The sequence below is a fragment of the Tinamus guttatus genome, unplaced genomic scaffold, assembly GCF_059628265.1.
Source record: "Tinamus guttatus ecotype Peru unplaced genomic scaffold, ASM5962826v1 Tinamus_guttatus_pri_ptg000073l, whole genome shotgun sequence".
In the NCBI taxonomy this organism is placed as follows: domain Eukaryota; kingdom Metazoa; phylum Chordata; class Aves; order Tinamiformes; family Tinamidae; genus Tinamus; species Tinamus guttatus.
Genome location: NW_028288607.1, coordinates 650,967 through 678,176, shown reverse-complemented (window position 1 = coordinate 678,176; position 27,210 = coordinate 650,967). Strand labels below are relative to the sequence as shown.

Sequence of the window (27,210 nt, the reverse complement as noted above, 5' to 3'; positions counted from 1 at the left end):
ATTTATAAAATACTGTGTGCAGTTATTACATACATATGGAGGCTGCTGTAGCATTCCAATTCTTGACATGAAAAATCTTTTCATTTTGAGGTACCATCTGGGGTCACTTTGTCAATCTTTCTGCAAGCATGCAGCAAATGAGAATTCTTAGGAGAGGATTTTGCAGGATTTACCTTAGCATTTATTATAGACCTCTTTGCAAAACTGTCTATCAGAAATATCATGTGCAGGCATTATTTTTTTTTTAATAGTGAATGAAAAAAGAAAAATCTTCTACTAACATCTGATGACAAGTTTTGCTGTTAAATGTACCTAAAAAAGACTGGAAAGAAGAGGCCTGATTCCACAGGCATTCCTTATTCCCTTAATCTCCCTAGTTTATATATGGAGTTACCGGTCATCTGTGCACTGAAGTCTTACAGTACAGGAGCAAAAGTTCAAGTATTTTCATTTACCATTATAAATGCATTTCATGCTTCAGCAAGTGTTTGATGCAGAAAGTCATGAAAGATTATTTCGGAATCCTGTATTTTCTCTGTAAGTAATATTTTGTGGTGTTATTCGTATATATAATTGTAGGTAATTCATTCACATGTGTTTGTAGATGTCTATTTATGCCTAAATAAAATGTATTGGATATGCTTTCTGTTTTACAAAATAAAGTTTACACCCTGTATGCTGTACCCTGTGATTCTGGACTGTCATCTTACATGGGCAGACCTCATTGACTTCAAAAGATTCCTCAAAGCAGTTTTCAATAGAAGAAATGTACAAAAATGAGCAGCAGGGGTTCAGAAGGAAGTTCAGGCTAATGGAAAGGAAGCATATGGAAAGTAAGGATGGAAGTTAAACAATTCTGGGTTAGAGACATGGAAACGGAAGCTTTCTTGTGCCCGCCTGATGCATCTCCAACGATGGACAAAGTAGGGAATCTGCAGGAGCTGCAGCAGGAGCTGCAGGGAGGCGTTTAGCTGCTTTGCTCCCTGCAGACGATCTTCCCGCCTTTGTCCTGCTGCCGCGGGGTTGTCGGGCGGTGGAATTTGAAAAGACTGGATCATGTTTTTTCAAAGAGCATGAGATTCATAAGCACCTCTCCAAAGAAGAAATACTGAGGTGCAGTGGTAGTTAGTGTCATTCAGGAGCACCTGTAGCAGTTACTGCCTGTTTTCTGATGGATATGGCAGGATACATGCACTAGCTTGACTTCTGTCCCAGGTGAGCCTGATTTAGAAATGGTTGGGAATTGTTCCGGAGCTCAGACTGATCCCATACCCTGCTGCTTGTGCCTGTGGCACCGGTGTTACTGCCACAACCGACTCTTAGCAGACTAGAAGCGATTACGAGGCTTTGGGAACCGTAATGAAGCAGTAAGAGGCTTAGGTGGAGGGTCGGAGCGAGCGGCTATCCGCAGGGCTCGGCTGCCGCGCTTGTGCCTCTCGAACAAGGGCCGTTGTTCTTGGGCTGCCACACACGGCTGGGATGCACCCTGGGAGGAAGGGAGAAGCCGTATTCACGGGATATCCCGCCAATTTAGGGATGAGCATTTAAATTTAGACTGGGTAAATTTAGAACGGGTACAAAAGCCCGTAAATAAAGTAACCTAAAGGTCTAAAAATCAGGAGAGAGGAGGCTATTTATACCAGGCTGTAGGAGGGATACACTTTTCATGTAAGATATGTAGAGAGCAAAAATATTTTTTTTTAGTACAAGATTGGAACTATCACCTCAGTGGCATAACACTGATTGCTGGGATAATTCACATGATGAATGGATGTTCTCCCCAGAGCCTGCAGAAGTTCAGTAGAAAATGTATGCTGTTCTTTTGGTTGGAGATTCAGTCAGAAATGTAACTGCAATAACTGGTTTTCTGCTCCAGCTCATTACGTTTACCTGTAAAGAGTAATTTTTATATCTTTTAGAGAAAAGTGACTCATATTGCTCAGTCTGCAGATTGTAATAAATGGTGGAGTAGTCTTCCAATTTATGAAATAGGAATGCATACACCAAATTTTTTATATTTCTGTATTTGAATTTACTAAAATTCCTGAAGAGCCAATTTAAGCTGAATTTTCTTTTCACTTAGCATTTGTGAACATAACTGTTTTCAGTGAATTATGTGTAAAGAAGCAAACAAAGTTTCTGCTACTATCTCTACTAGCTTATAGTCCTGTTTTGAATTCACATTCACCAACTGCAAATATTATTGTCCTAGAATCTTTCAAGGCTCTGATTTTAATTTCTATGTATAGTGTTTCCTTTTTATGATTTTAAAGTATTTCTCCAGAATTTGAAATGACTTTGTATGTTTTATATGCTAACTAGAAAATCTAGTGATTCCTGTGAGAAATGGTCTTTGCAGCCAGAAGTATAAACCTATTGACTATAAACATCTATATGAACTTGCTAATGAAGAAAAAAAAGCATCTACTAAAATTCAATTAAAGGTATGTTGTTGGTTTTTTATTTCTAATGTGGTTTTTTTTTTTTTTTTTTTTTTTTTTAAGTACAATGATCATATTTCTTTTTGCGGCCTCGAGGAATCTGAAAATGAGCAGGAATATCAGCCTGCTGTAGTAGTATTCATGGGCTTGAAAAATGGGCGAGTTTATCACAGTTAATGTTATTTTGATTTGGACACTTTCATGTCCAAATGTGATTTTTTTTTTTCAAGTCAGACATGCAAAATGTGTATGCAGTGTCCTTCCTAAAAGGTCAGAAAAAGTTTATAATGCCTTGAGCAAATTTATGCAGATTTGTTACATAACCAATCCAAGATACTGGGAGTAGGAAGAACTTAGAGGAATGAATGGAAAAAGGGGCTGATCTGGAAAGAAAGCCAAAAAGTATAGTTATGAAGTGAGGACTTGCAAAGCCAAGTTGAGATAGGTCTTGAAAAGAAAATTAAAAATCATCTACTTATTCCTAATTTAATGAAAATATCGCCTCTAGTTTTATTAAGATGGTCATTTATAATGTGTGGACAAAACACTTGTCTAATAGAAATTAGTGACAAAGAAGCAGAACTCAGTGCTGTCAAACTGGAAAGAAGACTAAATATCAAATTTTCTACATCCAGTAATGCCGTTTTACATAATAGTATCTTCTGTAAGTCTGATCTCAGAGACTTTTAATAAATGCAGAACAGGAAGCAAACAGTGTAGGTGATGATAGACCCAGCGTCTTAACTGGAAGAAGATACTATTATGTAAAACGGCATTCATGTGGAAGCAGATAGGTGTTAAACCAGTTGTTGACTATCTACGGAAAAATACAGAGCGTGTACGAAGAAGCTAATATTGCAGCAGTTATACATAAATGTCACTTCTGTTGTTGTATAATTTCAGGACTATATGTCGAAGATACACAATCTCCTTCATCTTTTATTTCCCATTAGTTTTAGAATTGATTTGAGGATGTATGGGTTCTTTTTTTCTTATCTGATGAATATTAATAAAGTAGGTGTGCTGTGCACTCCTGAGAGTACAGCCGGTTGGTTTTGCTTTTTGAGTGCTGTGTAGGACAATTGCATCCTATTGCAGTTTTTCTTTAAGTGACTGCCTTTAGTTCTGGTTTAGCTTTATTTATAAAATGGGATGGGAGTTGAGAAGGCAATCAAATCAAAATGGTATGTAAGATCTATTGATCTTTAACTCATAGCGTTTTGTTGCTGAACTCACATATTTTTTAATGATGTGAAATGCTAATTTCATAGTTACTTCTTCATTTTTTTTTCTTTCTTGTCAACCCGAGATAAAACTTATTTGGACTCCTGAAGATAAAGTGATATAAGATGTAGGAAACTGCAGAATGTTGTATATTCTGTTGATCACAGAATGTCTATCTGAAGAATATTGTATAGTTAAAACATTGTATAGTTAAAAGCATCCCTAGAAAGGGGATTTTATAAAGCCATTGAACAGATTTAAATTATTTAGAAGCTTTTATTTTTCCTCCAGGTTAAGAAAATGGAACAAGTTTCAAAAATTAACAAAGAGCAAACACTGTTGAAACAGCATCACCAAGTGTGGTGGCAAGAACATAAAAAACTGAGTGAGAACAGGTAAGGAGTGAGGGATCTTAATTCATCATTCTTAAGGAAATATTTCAGAAGTCGAAGTTTCTGGAGTGCTGCTCTTGGTTAGAAGGGACACGTAGATTAGGAGGAGAGCTTTAAAATGCCTGCACTGAGTAAGAATTTCTGCGAGAGTTTATGACCTACATCAAAACGAGCCTGTAGACTTGACAGATAAAGGAGCTGGATGTTTTTCTGCAAGTATTTCTCCATGATGGTTTTGTAGCTCTATGTTTCATCTATCAACATCCAAAGAGTATCAGCAGTTCTGGGATGCTTTTAAATTCCCTTCAAGTGCCACAGTCTGTATTCAGGTATGTATAATCAGGTCATGGTTAGAAGAAGAAAAGTTAATCCTATGCATGTCTGAGGATCCTGCTAAAGGTGGATGAACAGCTGGTACAGCTGCATTTATCTGTGCTGCAGAAGCTGTTTGCTTTTGAATGATGTGTTCACATAGTTTATTTCAGAATTTTCTGAAAACAATACATTGGGTGACCTGCAGTGAATTTTTCAGAAACACGTGATTTGCTGCCCGAACCACAGAGCTTGCATTGCTGCTGTCTTGTGTCTGCTGCTTTCGCACATCCTCGGTGCAGCAGGTCAATGAGGGCTTGTTCTGCTCAAAGGAGGGCACCTTCCATACCATAGCTCCTGCGCATCCCGTCCCTTCCCGTGCAGGGACTCGGCTCTTTCATTTAGGATCTGCACTTTGATTGGATATTAGAAGTTTATAATCCTTTGAGAACTTAATGAATAAGAAATGATACCTTAATAAAACCCACTTTACTACCTTTCAGACAAAAAGCTGAAGCAGATATACAGACTTTCCTTAGTGCAGGAAGCCATAAGTATGACTTTCTTTTGGATTTGTGGGACTTGGGTAAGAATTTTCAATTTACTTCATGATTATTTTTAGTGAGTTTTTAAATATCTGTCTTGACAACTCTAAATTTTGAAAGTACAATGCTATGTAATATCGTGTGTGTTTGAGAAAGCTTTATGTTTCATTTGGGTATAGCTCATAAATTATCAGAGGAGCGGGATTCATACCAAACAAATACTGTAGTTCCTATCTGGCAACTAAGAGAGAACTTGAAATTCAGGCTATCTGAAATGCAGCATTACCTCTCAGAAGAATCTCATCTGAAATACAAGTTCAATCCAGTTGAGGTGTTACAGCAGGTTGGTAATTTTGATTTCATTTTTACAATTTATTATCACTTTATTTTTAGCATTTTCATTTAGTTTTATGTAGTAGGGTTTTTGATTTGCTTGTTTGTTTGATTGTTTTCTTCTTGAATTTAATCCACAATCAGATTACTTGCAGTAGTGCAAGTCTGCTTCAGTAAATGTACAACACCGTGAAACTGGAAATCAGGCTCTTTATTTGTAAATATAAACTTTCATATTACGACAATATTTTAAAAATAACTGTTGCCTATTTTGTGATATAGATAGACTTTGTGAAGAAGCAACAACAAGCAATATTGGAATTCCTTCACCTTGAAAGTCTGGCTTTGGAAAAAGAACTTGAGGACTCTAAAACGAAAGTAAGGTTTAACACACACAGAGCCACAGAACGGTTGAGGTTGGAAGGGACCTCTAGGGATCATCTAGTCCCAACTGCTTGAGCAGAGACACGTAGAGCACGTGGCACAGGGTTGCCTTGGTTTTCCTAATTAGTTTAATTAGCAATTTTTCAAAGAATAAGTATAATACAGAGTAGTCTTCTAAGTAGCCTTTCTATTACAGGCATTAGCACAATCTTTTGAAGAGAAAAATGGACTTTTCCATAAAGTTCCTTCAGCACTGCTGTCTTTGGAGTGTCCCTGTCCTGATTTGAAGATCTTGATTATTGATGAATATCGTAAGCTTGCGAGTGAATATTGGTCTAAGCTTCAGGAGATTGATCAGCAGTTAAATGTCATATATAGGTAATGGCCTCTGTTCCTGCTCTTTTTTTCTACTAGGCATAAGATAAAGACCCATGATATGTTTTACTATCTGTGGATCTTGCAGTTGCCTTTGCCATGAGGATTAGTTCTCTTTTCTTCTGTGTTGAAAATAGTTGACTTGCTGCCCAGCTCTGTGGGATTAGATAGTCAGTAGCTGTTTGCATAGCTGAGAGAAATGAGACAGTCCTTTCAAAAGAACTCATCTGAAAGAATAAGTGAAATGTTTTGTGGATTAAAGAACCAACAATGTGGTGTGCAGCAAATGTCCTCATTGCATGTGTTCATATAAATAGAAATGATTCTTTCTATATCGTTATTATTCTGTCAAGTACATTGATGTCAAAAAGTGCAGTCTTTCTGAGAGAAATCTAGAAATATTGCTATGAAGCAGATCAACTTTCAAGAATTCTGGATTGTTGCGGTAATTCTCATCACAAAGAAATGTTAAAATGCACATAGCCCCAGTTTGGAATAGTATAAGGCAGTTTTTCTGTAATAAAAAGCAGTTCATAAAAAGAGCATGCATTTTAACATCGCTATGATTATTTAATATGCTAATAGGATAAAAGTTAGTCTTCTTGTTCAGATTAACTGACTCCAGGAAAGCATATTGAGTTGGAGTTACCGGGCAAGCCTTGACTTATTTTTCCCCTCTACTGATATTCCCTTGCTTTAGCATCCCGTCAAGTTCCGGAGAGGGCAGGAATGGGAAAGTCATTGGAGTTACTTTAAGTCTAAGCAGGAGAAACTGGGAAGAGCAGGAAAGGCCATGAGTTTATTTGGTAAAATGATAAACCTTCCCCTTCACTACACACGGCTGCAGTGAAGCACTGAGATCGGCCACCACTGCTGCTGAACTAGTTTGGGGGTGCCAGAAAAGCAACTAGGTGCTGGATCCCCTTGGAAGTGATATTGTAATTGACATAGCTTTTATATAAACTGTTCAGGTTCTTTGTATAAACTGTAGGCTCTTCTCTTTCCAGCTTATCTAAGACCTATATTTTATTTCTGTAATGTCCCAGCTATTTTAATATGATGCTTAAAAACTATTCTGATATTTCCCACTTTTATAGAATTTGCAAAATGGCAAGCAGCAGATTTATAGCATTTTCTCTGCTGATGTCTCTGATCTTTTGTTATAGTTGCTTTTATGGAGCAATTTTTACAACCTCTATGAGAAAATCTGTGATGGATATTAAATCACTCAATACCTACAAAGGCTTCCTAGTGATTTTAATTAAAATGTTTATGATCAATATAATCTGTGAGGGGAGGGGAACTATGTAAATATAAATTCCTTGATGCGCAAGTATGTGTATTGATGAATAACTAAGTCAATAGAGACAATATAGTCTATAAATGTAGTTGACAAATCTATTTTCAAGCATTTTTATGGGTTATAGCCTATTTATACATTTACATGCTAGGTTTAAATTTTGATGTTGAGCTAGCTATTTTGCAGTGATAGTTCTGTCACTTTGAAACTTACAGATAAAATAGCATGTCCTTAAGGAAAGAAAATTCCCTTGTAGTTGTAGGTATGAAAACTTGTGTGGTTGTACTTTGAAGGAATTAATCATCATATCTACATAGGGAAGAGAAAGGAATCTAGCTGGGAAGAATGCTGATAGTGGCAGTGGATTTGGATCAGGGTGTCATTTCAGCCAAGAATTACTGGAATCCTAAGTGAACCGTCAGCAATTGTCTTAATCATTGCATTTAAAGATAAATCTTAGGCTCTCATTTGCTTTCTGTTTTTTAACGTTTTCCTGATTTATGTTTTCATGATTTTATCCACAACAGTAATACTAAAAATGTATTATCAATGAAAAGCCAGATTCTTGTAGAATCCCTTGCTTCCAAGATCTGATGTTTATAAAATAGACAGTGCTACTTTTTGTCAGTTCTTATGTTTATATTGTATAATTTGCAGGAAAATTCTTTGAGTTTGAAAAACATCTTGTCATTTAATGTTCTATAATTCATTGAGCCAGCTGAACTGATAATGCTATAAAAAGTTGAGCTTTAGATTTTCTTCACCTCCCTGTGTACCCACCATATTTATTATTAGAGCCTAATGAAACATGTGCATTTGTTTTTGTTGCTATTTGCCTGACTCTGACAAACTTTCCTTTACAAAACATTTTTACTCTTGTTCTTGTAATTTGAGAAGCCGCCTAGCAGAACGTGACTATATATTTTCTTAATTATGTTACAATTATCTCTGTGTCAGTATTTTACGGTGGAGAGCGGGGACGCGGCCGCCCCGCTCGTGCTGTCGCGGCAGCTCCCCACAGTGGGATGGCAGCGCCTCGAGCGCGTCCGGCCGTTCCCTACGGGAAGGGAGCTCCCCGCGGCGGGACGGCGGCGCCTCGAGCGCGTCCGGCCGATCCCGACGGGAAGGGAGCTCCCCGCGGCGGGACGGCGGCGCCTCGAGCGCGTCCGGCCGATCCCGACGGGAAGGGAGCTCCCCGCGGCGGGACGGCGGCGCCTCGAGCGCGTCCGGCCGTTCCCTGTGGGAAGGGAGCTCCCCGCGGCGGGACGGCGGCGCCTCGAGCGCGTCCGGCCGTTCCCGACGGGAAGGGAGCTCCCCGCGGCGGGACGGCGGCGCCTCGAGCGCGTCCGGCCGATCCCTACGGGAAGGGAGCTCCCCGCGGCGGGACGGCGGCGCCTCGAGCGCGTCCGGCCGTTCCCTGTGGGAAGGGAGCTCCCCGCGGCGGGACGGCGGCTCCTCGAGCGCGTCCGGCCGTTCCCGGCGGGAAGGGAGCTCCCCGCGGCGGGACGGCGGCGCCTCGAGCGCGTCCGGCCGTTCCCGACGGGAAGGGAGCTCCCCGCGGCGGGACGGCGGCGCCTCGAGCGCGTCCGGCCGATCCCTACGGGAAGGGAGCTCCCCGCGGCGGGACGGCGGCGCCTCGAGCGCGTCCGGCCGTTCCCTGTGGGAAGGGAGCTCCCCGCGGCGGGACGGCGGCTCCTCGAGCGCGTCCGGCCGTTCCCGGCGGGAAGGGAGCTCCCCGCGGCGGGACGGCGGCGCCTCGAGCGCGTCCGGCCGTTCCCGACGGGAAGGGAGCTCCCCAGAGCGGGACGGCGGCGCCTCCAGCGCGTCCGGCCGTTCCCGGCGGGAAGGGAGCTCCCCGCGGCGGGACGGCGGCGCCTCCAGCGCGTCCGGCCGTTCCCGACGGGAAGGGAGCTCCCCAGAGCGGGACGGCGGCGCCTCCAGCGCGTCCGGCTGTTCCCTGTGGGAAGGGAGCTCCCCGCGGCGGGACGGCGGCGCCTCCAGCGCGTCCGGCCGTTCCGGTGGGAAGGGAGCTCCCCGCGGCGGGACGGCGGCGCCTCGAGCGCGTCCGGCCGTTCCCTGTGGGAAGGGAGCTCCCCGCGGCGGGACGGCGGCGCCTCGAGCGCGTCCGGCCGTTCCCTGTGGGAAGGGAGCTCCCCGCGGCGGGACGGCGGCGCCTCGAGCGCGTCCGGCCGTTCCCTGTGGGAAGGGAGCTCCCCGCGGCGGGACGGCGGCGCCTCGAGCGCGTCCGGCCGATCCCGACGGGAAGGGAGCTCCCCGGGAGATGTTTGTTCCCGAGCACGGGCAAAGCCAGGGATTAGCTCTGGGTACATTGGTCTTATAGATTAATGTAGAATGTGCTTGGCACTTTTAAAACTCTTTTTAGGTAAGATCTTTCCTGGACTTTTACAAAACTTTAAGCAAAGTGTCATCTCACATCCTGAAATTGCTCATGCAGGTGATGGCTACGGACACGCAGGGCTGGATCAGGCGTTCTTTGGCTGTTTGGCATGAACAGCCAGCAGATCTTGGCCGTCTGTGTCCATGCTGACTACTGAAAATAAACTGCTTCAAGCTTTAGCTCAGAGCTCCCCGCAGTATCTTCCACAACCCGTAATTCGTGGGCCCCGCGGGTCCGTCCTGCCCCTGAGCAGCACAGCAGTTCATGCTGAGGTGGCCCTTAGGACAGAGTACAAATCAGAGGCATCCTCAGGGAGATGCCGCGGCTCGAGCACACGGATGCAGATCTGCCCTTGTAAGCAGCAGGAGAGCATCAGACTGGTTCTTCTGCCCACAGAATGCGTGGTTCTCCTTTAGCTCGTGTAATGCGCTGTGATGTATTTCCTGACTGAGATACGTTTTATGAATGAACTTACGTTAAATGTTAATACTCATACAGAGCTGTGAGGTTTCCTGTTGTTATTGTGAAGGTATCTGTGCAGCGCTCTGTACTGCAGGGCCAGAAAGGCTATGCACAAAACCTCAAACACAGAATCAAGCACAATTTTTCCCCACACTTATGTTCTTTCCCATATGGATTCTTATCTCCCAATGTGTTTTATTGGCCACTCAGGATGCAATATGAATCTGAATGACTGTACCTCATATTTCATGTAGACAAGGAGATTCAAGTTTTTCCACAAACCTGCATGTGCAGAATCTCTGAGGCAGGTAGTTTCAAGAGCTGTGATACCTTTTTGCAAAATCTCATCACTGTCACCCCCATTTCTCACCACTGCCCTTACCCACCGTTTTAGTTCCTTGGACAATATTCCTTTTTTTTTTTTTTTTTTTAGCATATGAAAAACCTCAGTTCAGTCATTTATATTCATAGTCTTTCCTAAGAAATTTAAGTAATTGCCTATAAAGAAGCACTTTCATTGCCTGAGAATATCCGCTTTTGCCAATGTAATTCCACATTTTATGTCGTCTTGGTGGTTGTCAGTAGCTGCAAATAAACTTTTTACAGGAGCTAGATCTTTTTTCTCCCCCATTTGGAAACTTCCATTTCTTTTCATGGTGGCTGGAATTTAGTAGCAAACAGCTGGGTTCTAGAAATGGAAATGGTTTTCCAGATATGCGACATAGTTTCGGATGATTCCTACTTCCCCCCCATTTTTTGCCCTGTTCTCCTCTATGTCACGTAAGATGGAGGGACACGTTGGGAGCGGCGCGTTAGTGTTGGCAGCCCCGCGTGTCCTGGCGCAGGTGGCCGGAGCTCTCCCTGGGGAGCCTGCGGTGCTGGTGCCCGGAGCTGGGCCGGGGCCGCGGGGACGTCGTGGGCACCGGGGGGCCGCGTTTATCCGGAGCTGGGGCACCGGGGCCGCGGGGACGTCGTGGGCACCGGGGGGCTGCGTTTATCCGGAGCTGGGGCACCGGGGCCGCGGGGACGTCGTGGGCACCGGGGGGCTGCGTTTATCCAGAGCTGGGGCACCGGGGCCGCGGGGACGTCGTGGGCACCGGGGGGCTGCGTTTATCCGGAGCTGGGCTGGGGCCGCGGGGACGTCGTGGGCACCGGGGGGCTGCGTTTATCCGGAGCTGGGGCACCGGGGCCGCGGGGACGTCGTGGGCACCGGGGGGCTGCGTTTATCCGGAGCTGGGGCACCGGGGCCGCGGGGACGTCGTGGGCACCGGGGGGCTGCGTTTATCCAGAGCTGGGGCACCGGGGCCGCGGGGACGTCGTGGGCACCGGGGGGCTGCGTTTATCCGGAGCTGGGCTGGGGCCGCGGGGACGTCGTGGGCACCGGGGGGCTGCGTTTATCCGGAGCTGGGGCACCGGGGCCGCGGGGACGTCGTGGGCACCGGGGGGCTGCGTTTATCCGGAGCTGGGGCACCGGGGCCGCGGGGACGTCGTGGGCACCGGGGGGCTGCGTTTATCCGGAGCTGGGCTGGGGCCGCGGGGACGTCGTGGGCACCGGGGGGCTGCGTTTATCCGGAGCTGGGGCACCGGGGACGTCGCGGGCACCGGGGGGCTGCGTTTATCCGGAGCTGGGGCACCGGGGCCGCGGGGACGTCGTGGGCACCGGGGGGCTGCGTTTATCCGGAGCTGGGCTGGGGCCGCGGGGACGTCGTGGGCACCGGGGGGCTGCGTTTATCCGGAGCTGGGGCACCGGGGACGTCGCGGGCACCGGGGGGCTGCGTTTATCCGGAGCTGGGGCACCGGGGCCGCGGGGACGTCGTGGGCACCGGGGGCTGCGTTTATCCGGAGCTGGGGCACCGGGGACGTCGCGGGCACCGGGGGGCTGCGTTTATCCGGAGCTGGGGCACCGGGGCCGCGGGGGCGTCGCGGGCACCGGGGGGCTGCGTTTATCCGGAGCTGGGGCACCGGGACAGTGGGGACGTCGTGGGCACCGGGGGCTGCGTTTATCCGGAGCTGGGGCACCGGGACAGTGGGGACGTCGTGGGCACCGGGGGCTGCGTTTATCCGGAGCTGGGGCACCGGGGCCGCGGGGGCGTCGCGGGCGGCCGGGGGCTGCGTTTATCCGGAGCTGGGGCACCGGGACAGCGGGGACGTCGCGGGCGGCCGGGGGCTGCGTTTGTGTCACCAGCGACGCCGCAGCGGCTGCCTGGCGGACACTGCGTACGAGGGAGCCTGGTCCTTGCGGGAGGAAATTGGGCTGCTCTGGAATTGCTACAAGATTTGTCAGCAGATTTGCTACGTCTTGTGACTTATTCTAAAGCCATGCAGATTGCAACCTTTTTCTTGAGAGGAAAGCCAAAGACACAAGTATCAGCGTATCCTATTTGTATTCTGATTTGATACTGCTGCTTTTAGACATTTGGGCTATTTTTTGTTCTATGCATTGCTTCCATCTTTCTCTGTTGCTTAACAGAGGGCTAGCATAAAGTTAGTGCTTTATATTTTCCCCATAAAATCTCTTTCCATAATGGATTCTCTATATACAATGTAAACATTACTGCTGCAGAGCGCTCTGAGATGTTTATAGCACTAGTGGCTTTAATAATGTTGTTAGTTTATTGAAGGAAGGTAGGATGTGATTTCTTCTTACCTGATCATCTTCACAGTGTGGCTGTCTGCATAAAGGCAAGGCAAATTTTAAATATCTACTCAAAGGAAAATACAGAAAAAGTAAAGAGAGAGTACAGGAAACACGGTATGCACAACCCACTAAGGAATATGAGTTTAAATATTTCTGCTTAGTGTGGTTATCCTTATGTTACTGCCACGCTCATGTCAACTTACAACAGCAGAGCATGCCAGTAGAAACAAAGGAGTCGAACCTGTTACCAGGAGAGCGGGTGCTTTTGTCTGATAATGCACTCCTTGGAAAACTGGTTGTTAAAATGGAATATTGTATCTTTGCATTCTTGAACTATAGGCAACTAACAGGTCAGGTCTAGGGATATTTCCTTTCTCTCTCCTTCAGTGTTTCAGAATATTGTATAATGTTGATTACAGATTATTTCCACTGTTCAAAATATTTTGAAGCGAAGACTTGAACCAATTTTTTTAAAACACTTGTATTCACTTTTTGCTCTTCAGAAAGAATAATACTAGACTGTATCACTCAATCTAGTTTAATATCAATTACATATAAGCATCTCACATAAAAGCAATTTGATCGTCCTTTTTTTTAATATCTGATATTTCTACCTACGCAAGGATGAAATGGTCCTAACATCTTGCTGAGCATCCAGCTGTTGAACACCGAGACACCACTCGTGTCTGAGGAAGTGCAGGAGCTGCAGGAAGGTGGAGGCTGCAGGAGTGCGGCGGTGGAGGTGGGGGGTACATCCACGGGATTATCTTCTTTTAATGTTCTCAAGGCTTTTAGCCAGGCTCGCGGCTTTGAACACAGTCCTCTGGGCTCAGAGACACCTTGTTCTGACTCAGTGCTGCTGCTCTTGCATTAATGCTGATAATAAAAACTTGGCATGAATCCCTCCAAGGTAAGGTATAGATTGCAGATAAATTCTAGGCCCCAATCCTGTGTTAACTCTGCTTTAGTCTTATGTTATGTCTTGCTATTCTGAAATACATGAATGTATACTGGTTATTTCACCTCTTATTTTAAAAGCTGTAAAACTTACACTTTGATGGTGCTATTGTGAGTCTCATTAGTTTGTTTTTAAACTAACCCATTTAGCCATGTGCAGATATGAGATCATTTTACTGATGCTCAGACAGAGGTTCTGATCTCTTTCTTTTTTCTTGTATTTTCTACGTAGCATGACTATTCGTTAATGTAACTTATCTGAGTAAAGCACTATTATTTCCTAATAAATAATAGGTGTAGAAAAGGAGCAGTTAACTTAAATGGTTACACAATAATAATCATATTAGAAAGGTGATATAAGTGTTTTCCTTGTTTCATTACAGTAAATTTCTCAGCTTTGATCCAGTATCAAATTTGCAGGGTGAGGCTGGTGCCACCAAGTCCCCTTAAAAATATATATAATTACATCCAACTTCCTTTTTAAAATTTAAATTATATTGGGAATTGTTTTGGATTTCTGTAGGAACATTAACTGGAAAGAAGATGATCAGTGGGTTTATCAGACTGTTATCAATCAGTATCCAAGTGATCTTCAGAGAAGAAGGACTTTGTACCTCGATGTGTTGCAGAGATATCTTCCTCACAAATCCAGGCATGATCTGGTCAGTGGTCTTCTAAGTCTAGATCAATTACATACATTCTTCTATATAGTGTATGGTGAACATTGGTATTAAAGAATTGTTTATCAAAGCCTTTTATAGTAAATTTTCTGAATTCTAAAATAGATTTTATTTTGTACAGGAAGAATGGATGCTTCTGTCTTTAATATGCATCATCCAGAAAATGTATTACTTCTTCAAAATAAGCACTGTGGGAATTTTATAGTTCCATCTACCCTTACAGGCAGATTCACTGAATTCCTTTGCGAGTATTGCTTTTGCTGTAAGGGTTTAGAGTTATGTCTGGTTCTCTGGTTAGTGTTTTTATGAGGAAGTACAATATTGTTACACTGTCTAGGGCTAGATATTTTATTTGGTCTATGGCACGCGTACATGAGGAAGGATGGAAAGTTATCTCCTTTTATCAAGAAGTTACTTTTGTTTGCATAATGCCTTTAAATTTGATTGCTGATCCCATTTATACTGCATAATAAAAACACAGTTAATGGAGAATTCAAGGCCAAATCACATTACAGAGTGAGTCGGAGTCTCTTTCTCTCTCCATGTGTTTTAGACCACTAATTCCTTATGTCAGGATAGTGCAAAGGGCTGTTAGTGATGATTATGTGTAGCTTTGCCAGAAATGGATCATTCTTGCAGATTTTAGAACATCTGCATGTGAGAGCTGGGCTAAATAATCCTGTATTTTGCATAATGTATGTATATGTAAAAAATAAAATCACTAATTGGCCTTCATAATTCCTTAAAGTTTTGTAAAAAGTTAAAATTCTTAAATTTTGGATCATAATACTGTTTTGAATGGATGTATCTTAGTATATGTATTGGCATGATAAATTCAGAAATGTTCAAACAGTGCTAAGGATCTATTCTTAAAATATTTACATTATATTGACATAACTCAACTTTGATCCTTTTATTTCTGCTTCCCTCTGACATGGGGCAAGTGCTGAGTACTTGATCTAGTGGCAGATCACCAGAGATCTATTTTTAGAAGAAAGAAAGGAAAAAAATGAAGAAATTAGGAAACAAAAAGTAAAGATAATTCTCATCTGTACTATATTCATACAACTCTTAAGCGGAGCTCTGTTTCTGGAAAGAAGATCATAATTAGCTTTTAAAACCTCATCTTGCAAAAAGTGCTCAGTATCTCCAAAAACGCACGGAAAGTATCTAACGTGCATAGTGACATTTCTGTGATTCGGGTGAGAAGGGGCCGTTGCGGCTCGTTGAGATATTCCTGCTCCAAAGGTGCAGTTCGGAGGGGAGCGTGAGCGTCCCCGGGCACCCAAGCGCCGCGTGACGCCGGCTCCGAGCAGGAAGGGCCGGGCTGCCGCCGGCGCCGGGAGGCCGCGCTCCGTGTTCCCGGGCCCTAGCGGGTTCCGCAGGAATTTGTCGTCATAATAGCTAAAACATGATGTTTAAGGTTTGCAAAAATATCTAGAATTATTATTTTTTTAACACACAATTATTAAACACTTCTGAAATGTTTTACATCTTTAGGTTGTTCATGAGAAAGCTTGGGATCGTTACCTTTTCACTAGGAATCAACGCAAACTTCTGATACTAAGTTGGGCTCAGGCTAGAAAAGCCTTTTTAGTTAAGGCAGTGGCAACTGTTGCTGAAGCCTCCGCTGCCCATGAGACAGAATTAGTGCTGGCTAATACCAGACGAAAGCAACAGGAGCTCTGCGCTGATCTGAAAGAAAAGGTAGGTTCACCTATAAATTCATCACATCCAAATCTGTTCCTTACTGGCAAATTCTAAATGAATGTAAGCAGAAAACTTAAAAGTGTTTTTAGGAGAAGAAAAGCTAACAGAATGCAGCTGTCACAATCCTGTTTTTACTGGCCTAATTTAAATGTTTTGGGTCATTACAAGAAAACCAATTACAAGATGTTGGCAGAGTTTTTGTCGTGTGAAGCCTGACCTGCAAATTCCTTTGCGGATGTTCTGTTTCATGACCGGCAGGCATCCTTGTTTCATGCCTGTTTGACCATCTCTTCAACTCTGTTTGTCTGTCTTTGGTTAAGACTTTGGTCCCATCCTATCTAGCACATTTTAGGCCTTAATATGAATGTCATACTGTGCATGTAATCTCTGTAACACTGCAGTCACGTTTAATTTGAGCGTCATCAAAGAGCTTGAACTGGGTTAGATTTCAGTATTGGAGCACAAAAATTGTTATATGAGAGAGTCTGCCTAAGCTGCCAGGGTCAGAGGTCTGTCACTAGATCGTTTTGGTTCTTGTTTAACCTTGGTAAGTCATTTCATGTTTTCTGCTTTGGTTTCTTCTTCAACAAAATGGGATTGATACCTATGCCACGTGAGGTTTACTTCATAAATGCTTTTAATATTGGAATGCCCAAAAGTGGCAGCTAGAGAAACCTGCCTCATTCATCATCATCATCACCATTTTCTTACGTTAGTTTTCAGAGCAATAATGAATTTGTCTTTTTGTTTATGTTTTGTAAGACCTGAAAAAAATTAATCCCATAACTTGTTTGGGTTTGTTGTGAAGGTTCCACCTTCTAAAAGATGCTTTACTGTGTTAATTAATAAAAGGGGAAAATTACTCTTCTGAGCATGACAAGTCTGAGCTGCTCTTTGTGATTTTCCATGTACACAGAAATTAACATACAAAAGCATAGGTAGAGTGCTCACTTCACTCATATTATCTTTATGGGACACTTGCTTTCAGTGAAGTAGAAGGTTTTTCGGGTTCTATACTACTAGCTGTTATTGAAAGAGTACCAGTGCAGGCCTATACTTTGGGCTATGTTCTTCAAAATAATAATTTATGATTGAAAAACTGTGAAGGAAATTAGCATGTGGTTTTCTGAACTAAATGTCCTTTTTAGATCTTTAACCTGATGCACTTAATGTCTCAAATCCTCCTGTTCCTCGCTGCAGAAGCTCTGCGTTTTGCTGTGAAGTCAGTTACCCTTCTCTTGGTGGATTATCGTGCCCGCTCTCCTCGCGCCAAAGCAACAAGAAAGGGTTGAAGCCGAATGTGGTACCTTGACTCTCATGTTGCTTAAGGGCCTCGCGGATGCACTGAATACAGTGGAAGTTTAGATTCTGACCTCCTGTTGCCAGGAGCTTGGAACTTTTCTTAACTTAAACCTATTAGGTCTGTGCCTTTCAAGGGCTGCTGTCAGTCAGAGGTGACTCTGTTAAAAGGTCGAAAGTTTGATCAAAACAATTCATCTATTTCCCCAGTGAAGAGGAATGAAAAAGAAATATCTTTTTCATTAAAAAAGGAAATCATTGTGACCTTACTTTGAAGAGCTCTGCAGCTGAAAGGGTTAGAGGATGAAAGCTGAACTTCTGCAAGGAACTAGTGATTTTTCTGCAGAAATGGTTCTGAATGTGTCCATATTTTTTTGTTTGGATTTGACAGGTAAACGCATTTGAAAGCTCATCCTTTGCACAGTCGTAGTTCTTCTGAAGCACACTACCCAAGAGTGTCATGCAGCTGTAGGCAGCTTCAGCAACCGACAGATGCAAAAGTAGCTCTTAGTCTACTGAATTAATTTCAAACTGATTAAAAACCCATCCTCAAATATTATGTAGATCTATAGATGAGGTAAAAAGTGAACTTGTTTCAGTGATGAAATGAGTATAGAGCTGGAAAGCAGAAAACTGAGCTGGCTGCTCGCTGGTGAAGCCCGAGCTCTGCCTTTGGCCTTTCATGTCCTCTTCCCAGTTCCAGTGTGAACTCCAGCGTCTTCCTTGCTGCTCCCGGCAGTGCGTGCCGTGCCGTGCCGTGCCGTGCCGTGCCGGGTGGCCCCCGTATTGATCGCTCGGCACCAAGTACGGCTTTGATTTTGCTTTCCTTCGAGTGTTTGTTCAGCTCCCTAGGACGTGGATTAGATCTTGCTCCTTTACCTGACTGCTGAATTTGACAAAGCTTTAGGAGCTTAATTATATTTGAGACCTGCATGTATCTGTCAAATTTAGTTGAAATTGTCCAATGGTTCCCAGAAGTACTTGGGGGCAGATGTTTAGACAAGCAGATAGATCACCCTAACCTTATTTTCTTAGGAGAATTACCTTCCTGTCGGAGCTAGGGAAGTGACACCTCAGGCAAGCAAGCAGAATAATTTACATTAAAAATATCCCAAAGTAGTAAATGTTCAAAAGAGCTGTTTGTAAGAATGTAGAAGGAAATAGAAGAGGTAATAATATATGAAAGGACAGCAAATTTAGGGAAATGGATGTAAATGGAAATGTCGTTTAAGGTGATGCATGTGTGAATATTTAAAGCAGTCTGCATAATATTTAGACACGTTAACAAGGCGTTGACATTCCCCACTGACAAGCAAAGAGCAGTTCTGCATTATAGTGACTGATGAGAGGAAATTCGAAGATGGGCCGTGAAAGCCTGTTGTTTGAGCAGAGATGCTGTGACAATGTTTTTGCCCACTGAAGTTGAGCTGATATTGGATGGCAAGGTTTACAGCCAGCAATTCTGAGCCTTGGGACCAAGTTTCTGAACTAAAATGGAATGTGTCTGCTTACTGGTTGGATTTTAAAGAGGGTTTTGGTCAAAGCCCCCCCCCCCCACCAATATCTCTTTATCAGATTTAAGTGAATAAAATTTCTGAATAAACTGAATAAATAACTGAATAAAATTTCTACCATTCCATTAAAGACCAAAGCAGTTGTTTTCAACTTTTTACTAGTTTTTCAGGTGGAATTTTATAGAAGAAAAATAATTTTAGTAACAGTAGCCTTGCTTTTCTTCATTATTTCCTGTGGATAAACTATCTAAAAATACTGGACAAAATCCAGTAAGAATGTGAACCTTCAGTGTTAAATTCAGAAGATAGCTGCCTTCTGACTGTAATTAGGAAAAAAAAAAACCCCATGATTTCTTGATTACCTCATTACCAAATGGTTTCATACAAGACTATTCATAACTCCCTTAATCACAGGATTCTGTTAGTACTATTAGTCTGGTTTGTCCTGTTAAGCCTGATTCCAGTTGCTATTTGAATGTCCAATGTCCCTTAAATTTCCTACTTGTTGTGCAAGCCCAGGCCATCCCTGGAGAGCCTATCCAGCCGTCGCTTCCTGGGAGCTCCGAGGTCACAGTGTGGGTGCTCTTGTCTGATTAATGACTTCGTATCTTCTTTCTTATAGTTTCGTAAGAGTGCTACTTCCTGTTCCATTTGTAGAATATTTAAGGCTAATGGATTTATTATCTCATTTCACAAGAGGAGTTTATGTGCTTAGCTTCTATTAACCTTAGTGGAAATCATCTGTGTAAATTCTAATTCTTTTAGATCTTTAATTCTTACGTTTTCCTCTTCCCTTCCTCCCTTCCGTCCTTTTCTTCTTCCCGCCACGTTGTGGGAGGGAGGCGCCGGGGCCCTGCTCCATTCGGAGCGTCCCTCCCCGCGCCGCGCTGCGCGCCAAGGGGCCGCGCGGGCAGGAAGGAAGGTCACCGCTTTTATTGGTTTTCCCTGCTAATCTTCTAGTCATCTCAGTTTTACTTCCCTCGTCAGCTAGTTCTACGCTAGATAAATAGTAATGCTGGGAAATAAAAACTTTGCTAAATTCACTAAATTGTCTGCACTGAGTGGGTAATGTGTCTGGTAGGAACTGAACTGAGAAGAATGTCCTTGCTGAAGACCTCTTGTGGCGATCCAATAATTCTTTTAGCCCATGACTTTTTAATCACCTCTTACATATGTTTTGTGTCATTGTCAGAAACTACTAGAAATGGATAGCTCTAAAATGTACATTTCTTTCTGAACACAATTCTTACGGGCAGCTGCCTGTGCTGAGGCTGCAGCCCCTTCCTTAAAAACTTGAAGGAAAAAGTTCATGACTGATTTCAGATCTAAGTTGACAATTAAGAAGTTTTTTTGTTATTGTTTGGTTGGTTTTGGGTTTTGTTTGTTTCTCCTGTACCTTGTAGCTGCTTTCTGGAAAGATGAAGAGCTGTCCCAAACTTACCACAAATGGGATAACCCTCAGTTCCATATTCAGTGAGAAAGAGTGGAAAAGGTGGGCAGAGATGTAATGAAGTTGGAAAGAGGGTGAGAAGGGAGAGGAACTTGTCCTGGGAATAGGAGGTCATTTGCTTATTTGCTTGGGATCTACACAGACAAGCTGTAAAGCTAGCGAGCTTGTTCAGTTTTCAAGTGTGCTAATTATGCATCTACCTGCAGAAGTTTAAGCTGAAGCTTAGTCACAAAATAGGGATTTTATTGCTGCTCATAGCAGTTTTGGACCCAGCTGGCATGGCCAGGACGGCGCGATGCCAAGCGCACGCAGCCCGCGCTGCCTCCCTGGGAGCCGGGGAAGAGGCTGCCCCGCTGCCCGGCTTGGCCGCGTTTCCCAGCGCTCTGCAGAGCTGCCCTGAGGACACGCGTGGAGGGACGAGCACGGGGATGCTGAACTGCCAGCGTCAGCCTGCCAGGGGGCTGTGCTGCTCATAGAACAGCCGAGTGCAGATCACGCAGGTTCTGCTGGTCTCCTGAAAATTCAAAACATGCTGCTTGAATATGAGCAGAAAATAGAATGTGAAAAAAATGGATACGCGGCACTCTGGAGAGAAGTAAAAAAATTGGAAAGTGAAAAGGAGTCACAATTAAAAGCGGAAGAGACTCAAGATTTGAAATCCATATTGGCTCATCAAGAAGTGGAATGGAAAAATAATATCCAAAGCCTTAAATTTACTTTGAAACAAGAAAAGAAGAGGCTCAGGGTAGAAATGCAATATCAGAAAACCAAACAGCTAAGAAAGGAAGAAGATCGCTACTGTAAAGTGATGGAGGAGAAACGAGAGATTGAGTTACACTCAAGGAATTTAGAAATGAAGTTAATAACATTGAGAAAGCTCTTGAAACAGGTTGAGGAAGAGCGTGATGAAACACAGAGACAGCTTTCTCAAGGAAAGAGTGCCAGAGCCCTACAAGAAGGAATTTTAAACAACCATCTTTGGAGACAGAAGGAAATAGAAGAAGAAACGAGAACTATAGCAAAAGATTCAGTGGTATCTGACAGCAATGAGTGAGAAAAGGATCTCTTGTCCAAAAATCAATTATTGCAAGATGAAATATCTGTACTTAGGCTAGAGGTTGATCAATTAAGACTTAGGAACCAGGAAGAAGAAGCAAAATATGTAGAGGAAAATGAAACCTTGAAGTAAAAAAATGAAGATCTTAAAAAGGAACTTAAACTAAATGAGGAAGCTTTAACACAAACTGTTCTTCAATGCAACACACAGCTGACCTTACTAAAGACAGAATCGGCAGTACTGACTTCCCAACTGAAGCAGACAAAAAGAAGCAAAGATAGAGACAAAAAGAAGCAAAGATAGAGACAGAGGTGGAATCATTCTGCTCCCGTTTGAATTTGGTTGTTCAAGAACTTGAACTTCATCAGGCATCAAGAAATGATACTGAGCGTGCGTTTCAGAGGGAACGTGACGCGTGGCTTCGTTTGCAGGACAAGCTCCATCATGGTCTCTCCGATGCACAAGAAACCATCAAGAGCTTGTCTCAGCAGCTGACTGACGTTGAGATCAAAGCCAGCAATCAAGAGAATGAGATTCACCAATTGAAAGGAACGCTAAGAGAAAAAGCATTGCTTTTAGAAATGACACAGATAGAATTAAGTCAGGTCCAGTGTTAAGCAAAGGAATGTGATTATGCCTGACACCTTGAAAAAGATCAGGTAAGCAAATATATGATAACACAGGAATCTATGCAAGAATGGTTGGCTCAGCTCCAAAACCTTTTACTCCGTCAGCAACTATAAGATATGCAGAATAAAGGTATCATCAAGGAAAAAGTCGTGAATGATGTCCAGGACAGATTTAATGATATTTTCAATAGACTCAGAGCTGACACTGAGAAGCAAGCTTACCTAATGGAGGAGAGAAGCAAGGAATAAAATGCCAAATGTGCTGACTTAAGAGAACAAATCTTTAAATGTGAGACCGACAAATAGAGAGGTCAGACAGCTGCAGCAGGAGCTTGCCAGTGCTCTTAAGAAGCAGTCCATGGCAGAAGCTTCCCTGGATGTTTCCACACGTTATCGCAGTGACCTGGAGGAAGAGAAACTGCGGTTGCAAAAGGAGTTGGATAGGATTAAAGGCAAGTTGCAGGAACTGGAAGAACAGCATATTCAGTCTGAGCAGTCAGAGTTCATGATTTGAAGACTGCCTTAGGAAATAAGAAAAGGAATTATTAACTTCTTCGCAGAAACTTCAGCACCTTCTGGAAGCTTCGTTGGGAACCAATACTAGTATAAAACAACTGGAAGAACATGTGCAATGGCTTGAAATTGAAAATGCCAGATTAGAAGCCACAGCCTGTGGCTGTCTGTTTAACAGACCAATAGGACTGAGGTTCTCCAGAAAGACCCGTAAGCCTCTGCCTCGGTTCATAATCACCCGAGGACCTGGTCACTAGTTTGCGGACAGTGCCCAAGCCTTGGGAGGAAGATCAAAATCAGGTTGGGAACGTTCCCAACAGCTGGAGACAGAGTCTAAAAAATCCATGCAGCTAGAAGCAAAAAATCAGGATCTAGGAGATTAATTGTCTTTTATGTGTGGGAAGTGTGGGAATCAGGAAAAAATGGAGAAAAGCAAATGTCAGCTGAAAGAGGAGGTATCTGACCTCAAACGTCGTTTAGAGACTAATATAGTAGATCACAGCCGAATAGAACAGTATAAAAAAAGAGATTGATGAAAGAGCTGAACAAGAGTTAAGACAAAAACCACAAGAAGTTAACCTGTTTCTGCAGTCGCAGGCAGCCTCCCAAGACAGATCAGAACAAATAAGAGCCAGTTATCATGTTTCACTGAGAAACCAGCTAAAGCACAGAATTAGAGATCTGGAATCAGAATTGGATAGAATAAGTATACAACAAGACAATACTTCTCAAAAAGAATCCACACAGAGAGAAGTGGGAAAGTACAAAGAACTCTATTTGGAAGAAGTAAAAAATAGAAGGTGCCTAGCAAATAAACTGGAAAGAGCTGATGAAAGACTAGCAGAAGCCAATGCTGAACTCCTTAACGAGCGCCATAGAAGCAGATTTTTAATTGCAAGCATCATTGTGAGTGGAAAAGGTCAGTTCAGAGCCAATCAGCTCACTCCCCTCACGGGGTGCAACCCCAGCTGAGCTGCCCAGCGACCCCTCTGTCACCTTATTGCTCACAGATCCCTACAGAATGGCACCTGAGCCGTCCCTTATGTGTAGGATAATTTTTATATTGCATTCCTTGAATTAATATTTTGCATATCTAGTCTTATAATTGCATTTCAACATTTCTGACTTTGCAGCTTTGCTGCTGCTCTTGTTCTCAGTTGCACAAGGATTCCACCAGAAAAATGCTGATTCTTTCAGTAATGCTGAAATAATGTCAACTTACTTGCATCAGCTTTGCAGTACTTATGTCACTAGCATCTTCAATTGTGGACTTATTTTTCTGGAAGAAACCCTCTAATTTTTTTTTCCCAGGCATTGTAAGAATGAGTCTTAGCTCAATAAAGAGAGAGAAATGCATTCGGTAAGAAAAATAAGGACAGGTGTGCAGAAATAGTTCAGGAATTAGTAAAACTTAAAAATTTCTGAAAGAGCTATTGGAAAAGAGAGCTAGAAAGGATCAGAGTGGGGATATCAGAGGATTCTATTTTATCCCTTTCAGGTACAACTTCCAGTACTAACTTTACTTTAAAACTAGTAAGCCGACTGGGAATTCTTGCTTGGAATTTGAATTCTGTCCGCTAGCCGTGCCCGTGCAGCACCCCCGGCAGCTGCAGTCCTGCTGTGGAGCTCTGCACAGTGCTTTGGCAGCACTGCTCCTCCCTGCCCTTTGCATGGCCCTGGTTGTGGTGCTTTTCTGCCTCCCTTTCAAGGTCCAGTCTCCTCCCGAAGGACTCGTACCGTGCAGACCCTCCTGGCACCAGTTGTGCTCTGCTCCTGCCTGTCAACCTTTGCAGTTCAGCAGCTAGAAGGACCTTGGTGCCGGCCTCCTTAGTGCGACCCTAGACCTGGTATGTTATAAGCCAGTCTTGTTTCAAGAGGAGACTGTACATGGTGCCCCGAGCATGTATTAACTTAATGCACATTCGCTCAATTTTTTTGTCACTAAAATAGACATATATATGTAGCATTAAGCATGTTAAAATACATTATTACTATTCAGATGTTAGAGTGAAACAACTAATGCCTTAGTTTGCAGTTTATTTTCCATTATTATAAAATGCAATATTGAAATACCAAACTGAAAATAGATATTTAGCCATTCTGTTCAGTACAGCAACTTAATAATTCACTTGGCAAAAACACCTCTCATAACACACAAACTGTGAAATGTATTTGAAATGCCAATTGTAATTAAAAACTTTCAGGGCTTTACATTGGCAGGGCTTGTATTGCTAAAACATAAGCTTGTTTGTGGAGAAGGCAGTAGGGGATCTAGTTTTCAGTGTATTTTTAATAGTAGTTTAATATTAGTTTAACAACCAGGGTTTTTTAATATTTAAACAGAACATTTAATGTTGACACAGTAAAACCTACCCTTCTGATTTTGTACCATTAGGAATGACGGAATGCAATCAAGAACACATTAAGGGGTTTCGGTGCGTTATAATGTCCCAGATGGCTCCTTAGGCTTGTTATTGATTCACAAATATTGTTCTGTGGGGTTTTTGTTTTGTTTGTTTGTTTGTTTGTTGTTCTTCTATGCAATATTATTTCTAGAGGGAAAGCCTGGCAAATATGATAGGTTTTGCTGAAAAGCACAAATAAGAGAAACTATGAAATCCTGTGCCAGGTCATGGCTGGCGACGAGCAGCAGGGAAGGGCCTGTCCCGGGACTCCCCCCGTTCCGGCTCCGGCTCCAGCTCCGGGGAGCTGCCGTGTGCGCCGCAGCGGTGCCCAGAGGCCTGGGCTGCGGGCGGCTCCGCGGTGCCGCTGCCGCACACCCACCCGTGCGGGTGAACGCAGGCGCAGGCTGAGCTCCACATCCACATCCCTCGTTTGCGCGGGGGAAGCTGGGCTCCCTCCTGGCTTTTCAGCCTGTGACAACGTGGATGGGGAACTGGGGTTACTTTGGGAGCCTTTGCAATCCTGCCTGTGTTCTCCTGCACTAACTGCTGCTGGGCAAAGTTCCCCTTCCTAGGCAGTCTGGCCCACTGAGTAGGTGGGGGCTGTGGGACTGGAAATGCTCTCTACTGGAGAAATGATTTTAACCTTCAAAGGGAGTTTAAAAATTGAAATATTTTGACTTTTGAATAAGCTGCTTTTTTTCCTAATTTTTGGAATATCTCGAATAATAATAAAAAAGAATATTTAGCTCAGCTCTGTTAATATTGTATGGTAGACGACTCTAGACTTTGATGTGGGAAGTCAGGGCACAATGCCAACTTACTGAATCTCATCTCAGAAATATTTTGTAAACAGTGCTTTCCACGTTTGTTTATTTTCCTTTCTTTTTGTTGAAACAATGAATCACATTTTCAAGGAGGTTACTCCCCTTTTGCCTTAATGAAAAGGGATGGACTGGGTGACCATGGCAGGGCATGGATAAGGCATGGGATAGTATCTCAGCTTTGTCTGGGGAACTGTTGAATAATTCATGCTCTGTCCATTCCTGAAGTTATTCATTGAAGCTCGGTTATGTTCATTTATTTGCGGGAGACCTGTTGAATAACTAGATTGTGCCCAGTATTGATTTCTGCCTCGAAATAAAAGGCATTAGGAGAAGACCTATGCACATGTGACTAAGGACAGTGGTTATGACCTGTCACGAGATTAGTGTGTAACATATATTCTGTGCAAACAATTCCTAACCAAGATGAATGGTTTGACATGACTTTAGACTAGATTAGTATATGCAGTCCATGCTTACCATTTTATTTTTGTTTGTTTTTTTTCGATCGGTTGTCTTGCTGACAACCTCTGGACCTATTCTGCTCTCAATACCTGTTCCTGTTCAGTAGTTCCACTGACATTTCACTTAGCTGTGGCTTTTAATGAGACTGATTTAATGGAATCACAATACAAACTAATGGCAGAGGTCAGAGCACTGAGAAAGTCACACTTTGCTAACAAGAATTCAAAGGCATGTGGAGCAGAAAGTCAGAAAACAGGAGCTTCAATAAGCAATATTTTTGTTAGATAGTCTGCAGTCAAACATTTACATGTTTGACTTTATCAGCCATTTCAGTTTAGAAAATCACAAATAACATTACAGAAATCTGAACTTTCTTCAAATGTCCCAGCAGTTTATTTTTAGATCCAACACAAAAGCACACTTACTGCAGGCTTTGTTCACTTTACGTTTGCTCGTAGATATTAAAGCTTCATGAGGATGTTTTTGTTTGTCTGTTTCCAGGACTTCTCAAAAGTGACTTGGAAACGATCATATCTTCCTCCCAAGTTCATTTTAAAAACATTTCGGTTCATTTTTTTTAGTGTAGCAAGTGAAATAATGGAAACTATTTCCAATTTTTATTTTAAATTCTAATGCTGCTAAAATATTTGAGTGGACTACTCAGAACTGCTAACAAAGAGTTGCCATTTAGACAATCATATTATGTAATTCTTATTCTGTTTCCATCATTGTTCCTTATTTCTGTTTATATTGATGGCTTAGCCCGATAAACACGTGTTACGTAGCGCTCTTTGCTTCAGCCCTCACTTACCGTTCCCGTCCTCGCCAAGCTGAACAAACTGTGGTGGCGCCATGTTCCTTAGGTAGCTCCACGCTGCTTAGGTAGCACCATGTTCATTAGGTAGA

General features: G+C 43.2%; 1 protein-coding gene and 1 pseudogene across 1 annotated transcript in view; both read left to right on the top strand.

The window, feature by feature from the left end:
- Positions 1-766: 766 nt before the first annotated feature.
- Positions 767-27,210, top strand: part of CCDC148 (coiled-coil domain containing 148) — a 42,734-nt gene continuing 16,290 nt past the window's right edge. The window contains exons 1-9 of the mRNA XM_088519810.1: positions 767-833; positions 2,323-2,444; positions 3,957-4,060; positions 4,873-4,955; positions 5,094-5,257; positions 5,530-5,625; positions 5,828-6,009; positions 14,285-14,423; positions 15,942-16,148. Of these exons, the coding sequence (XP_088375936.1) occupies positions 767-833; positions 2,323-2,444; positions 3,957-4,060; positions 4,873-4,955; positions 5,094-5,257; positions 5,530-5,625; positions 5,828-6,009; positions 14,285-14,423; positions 15,942-16,148 (1,164 nt within the window). The remainder of the gene's footprint in view (positions 834-2,322; positions 2,445-3,956; positions 4,061-4,872; positions 4,956-5,093; positions 5,258-5,529; positions 5,626-5,827; positions 6,010-14,284; positions 14,424-15,941; positions 16,149-27,210) is intronic.
- Positions 18,811-22,870, top strand: LOC148595719 (ankyrin repeat domain-containing protein 26-like; annotated as a pseudogene).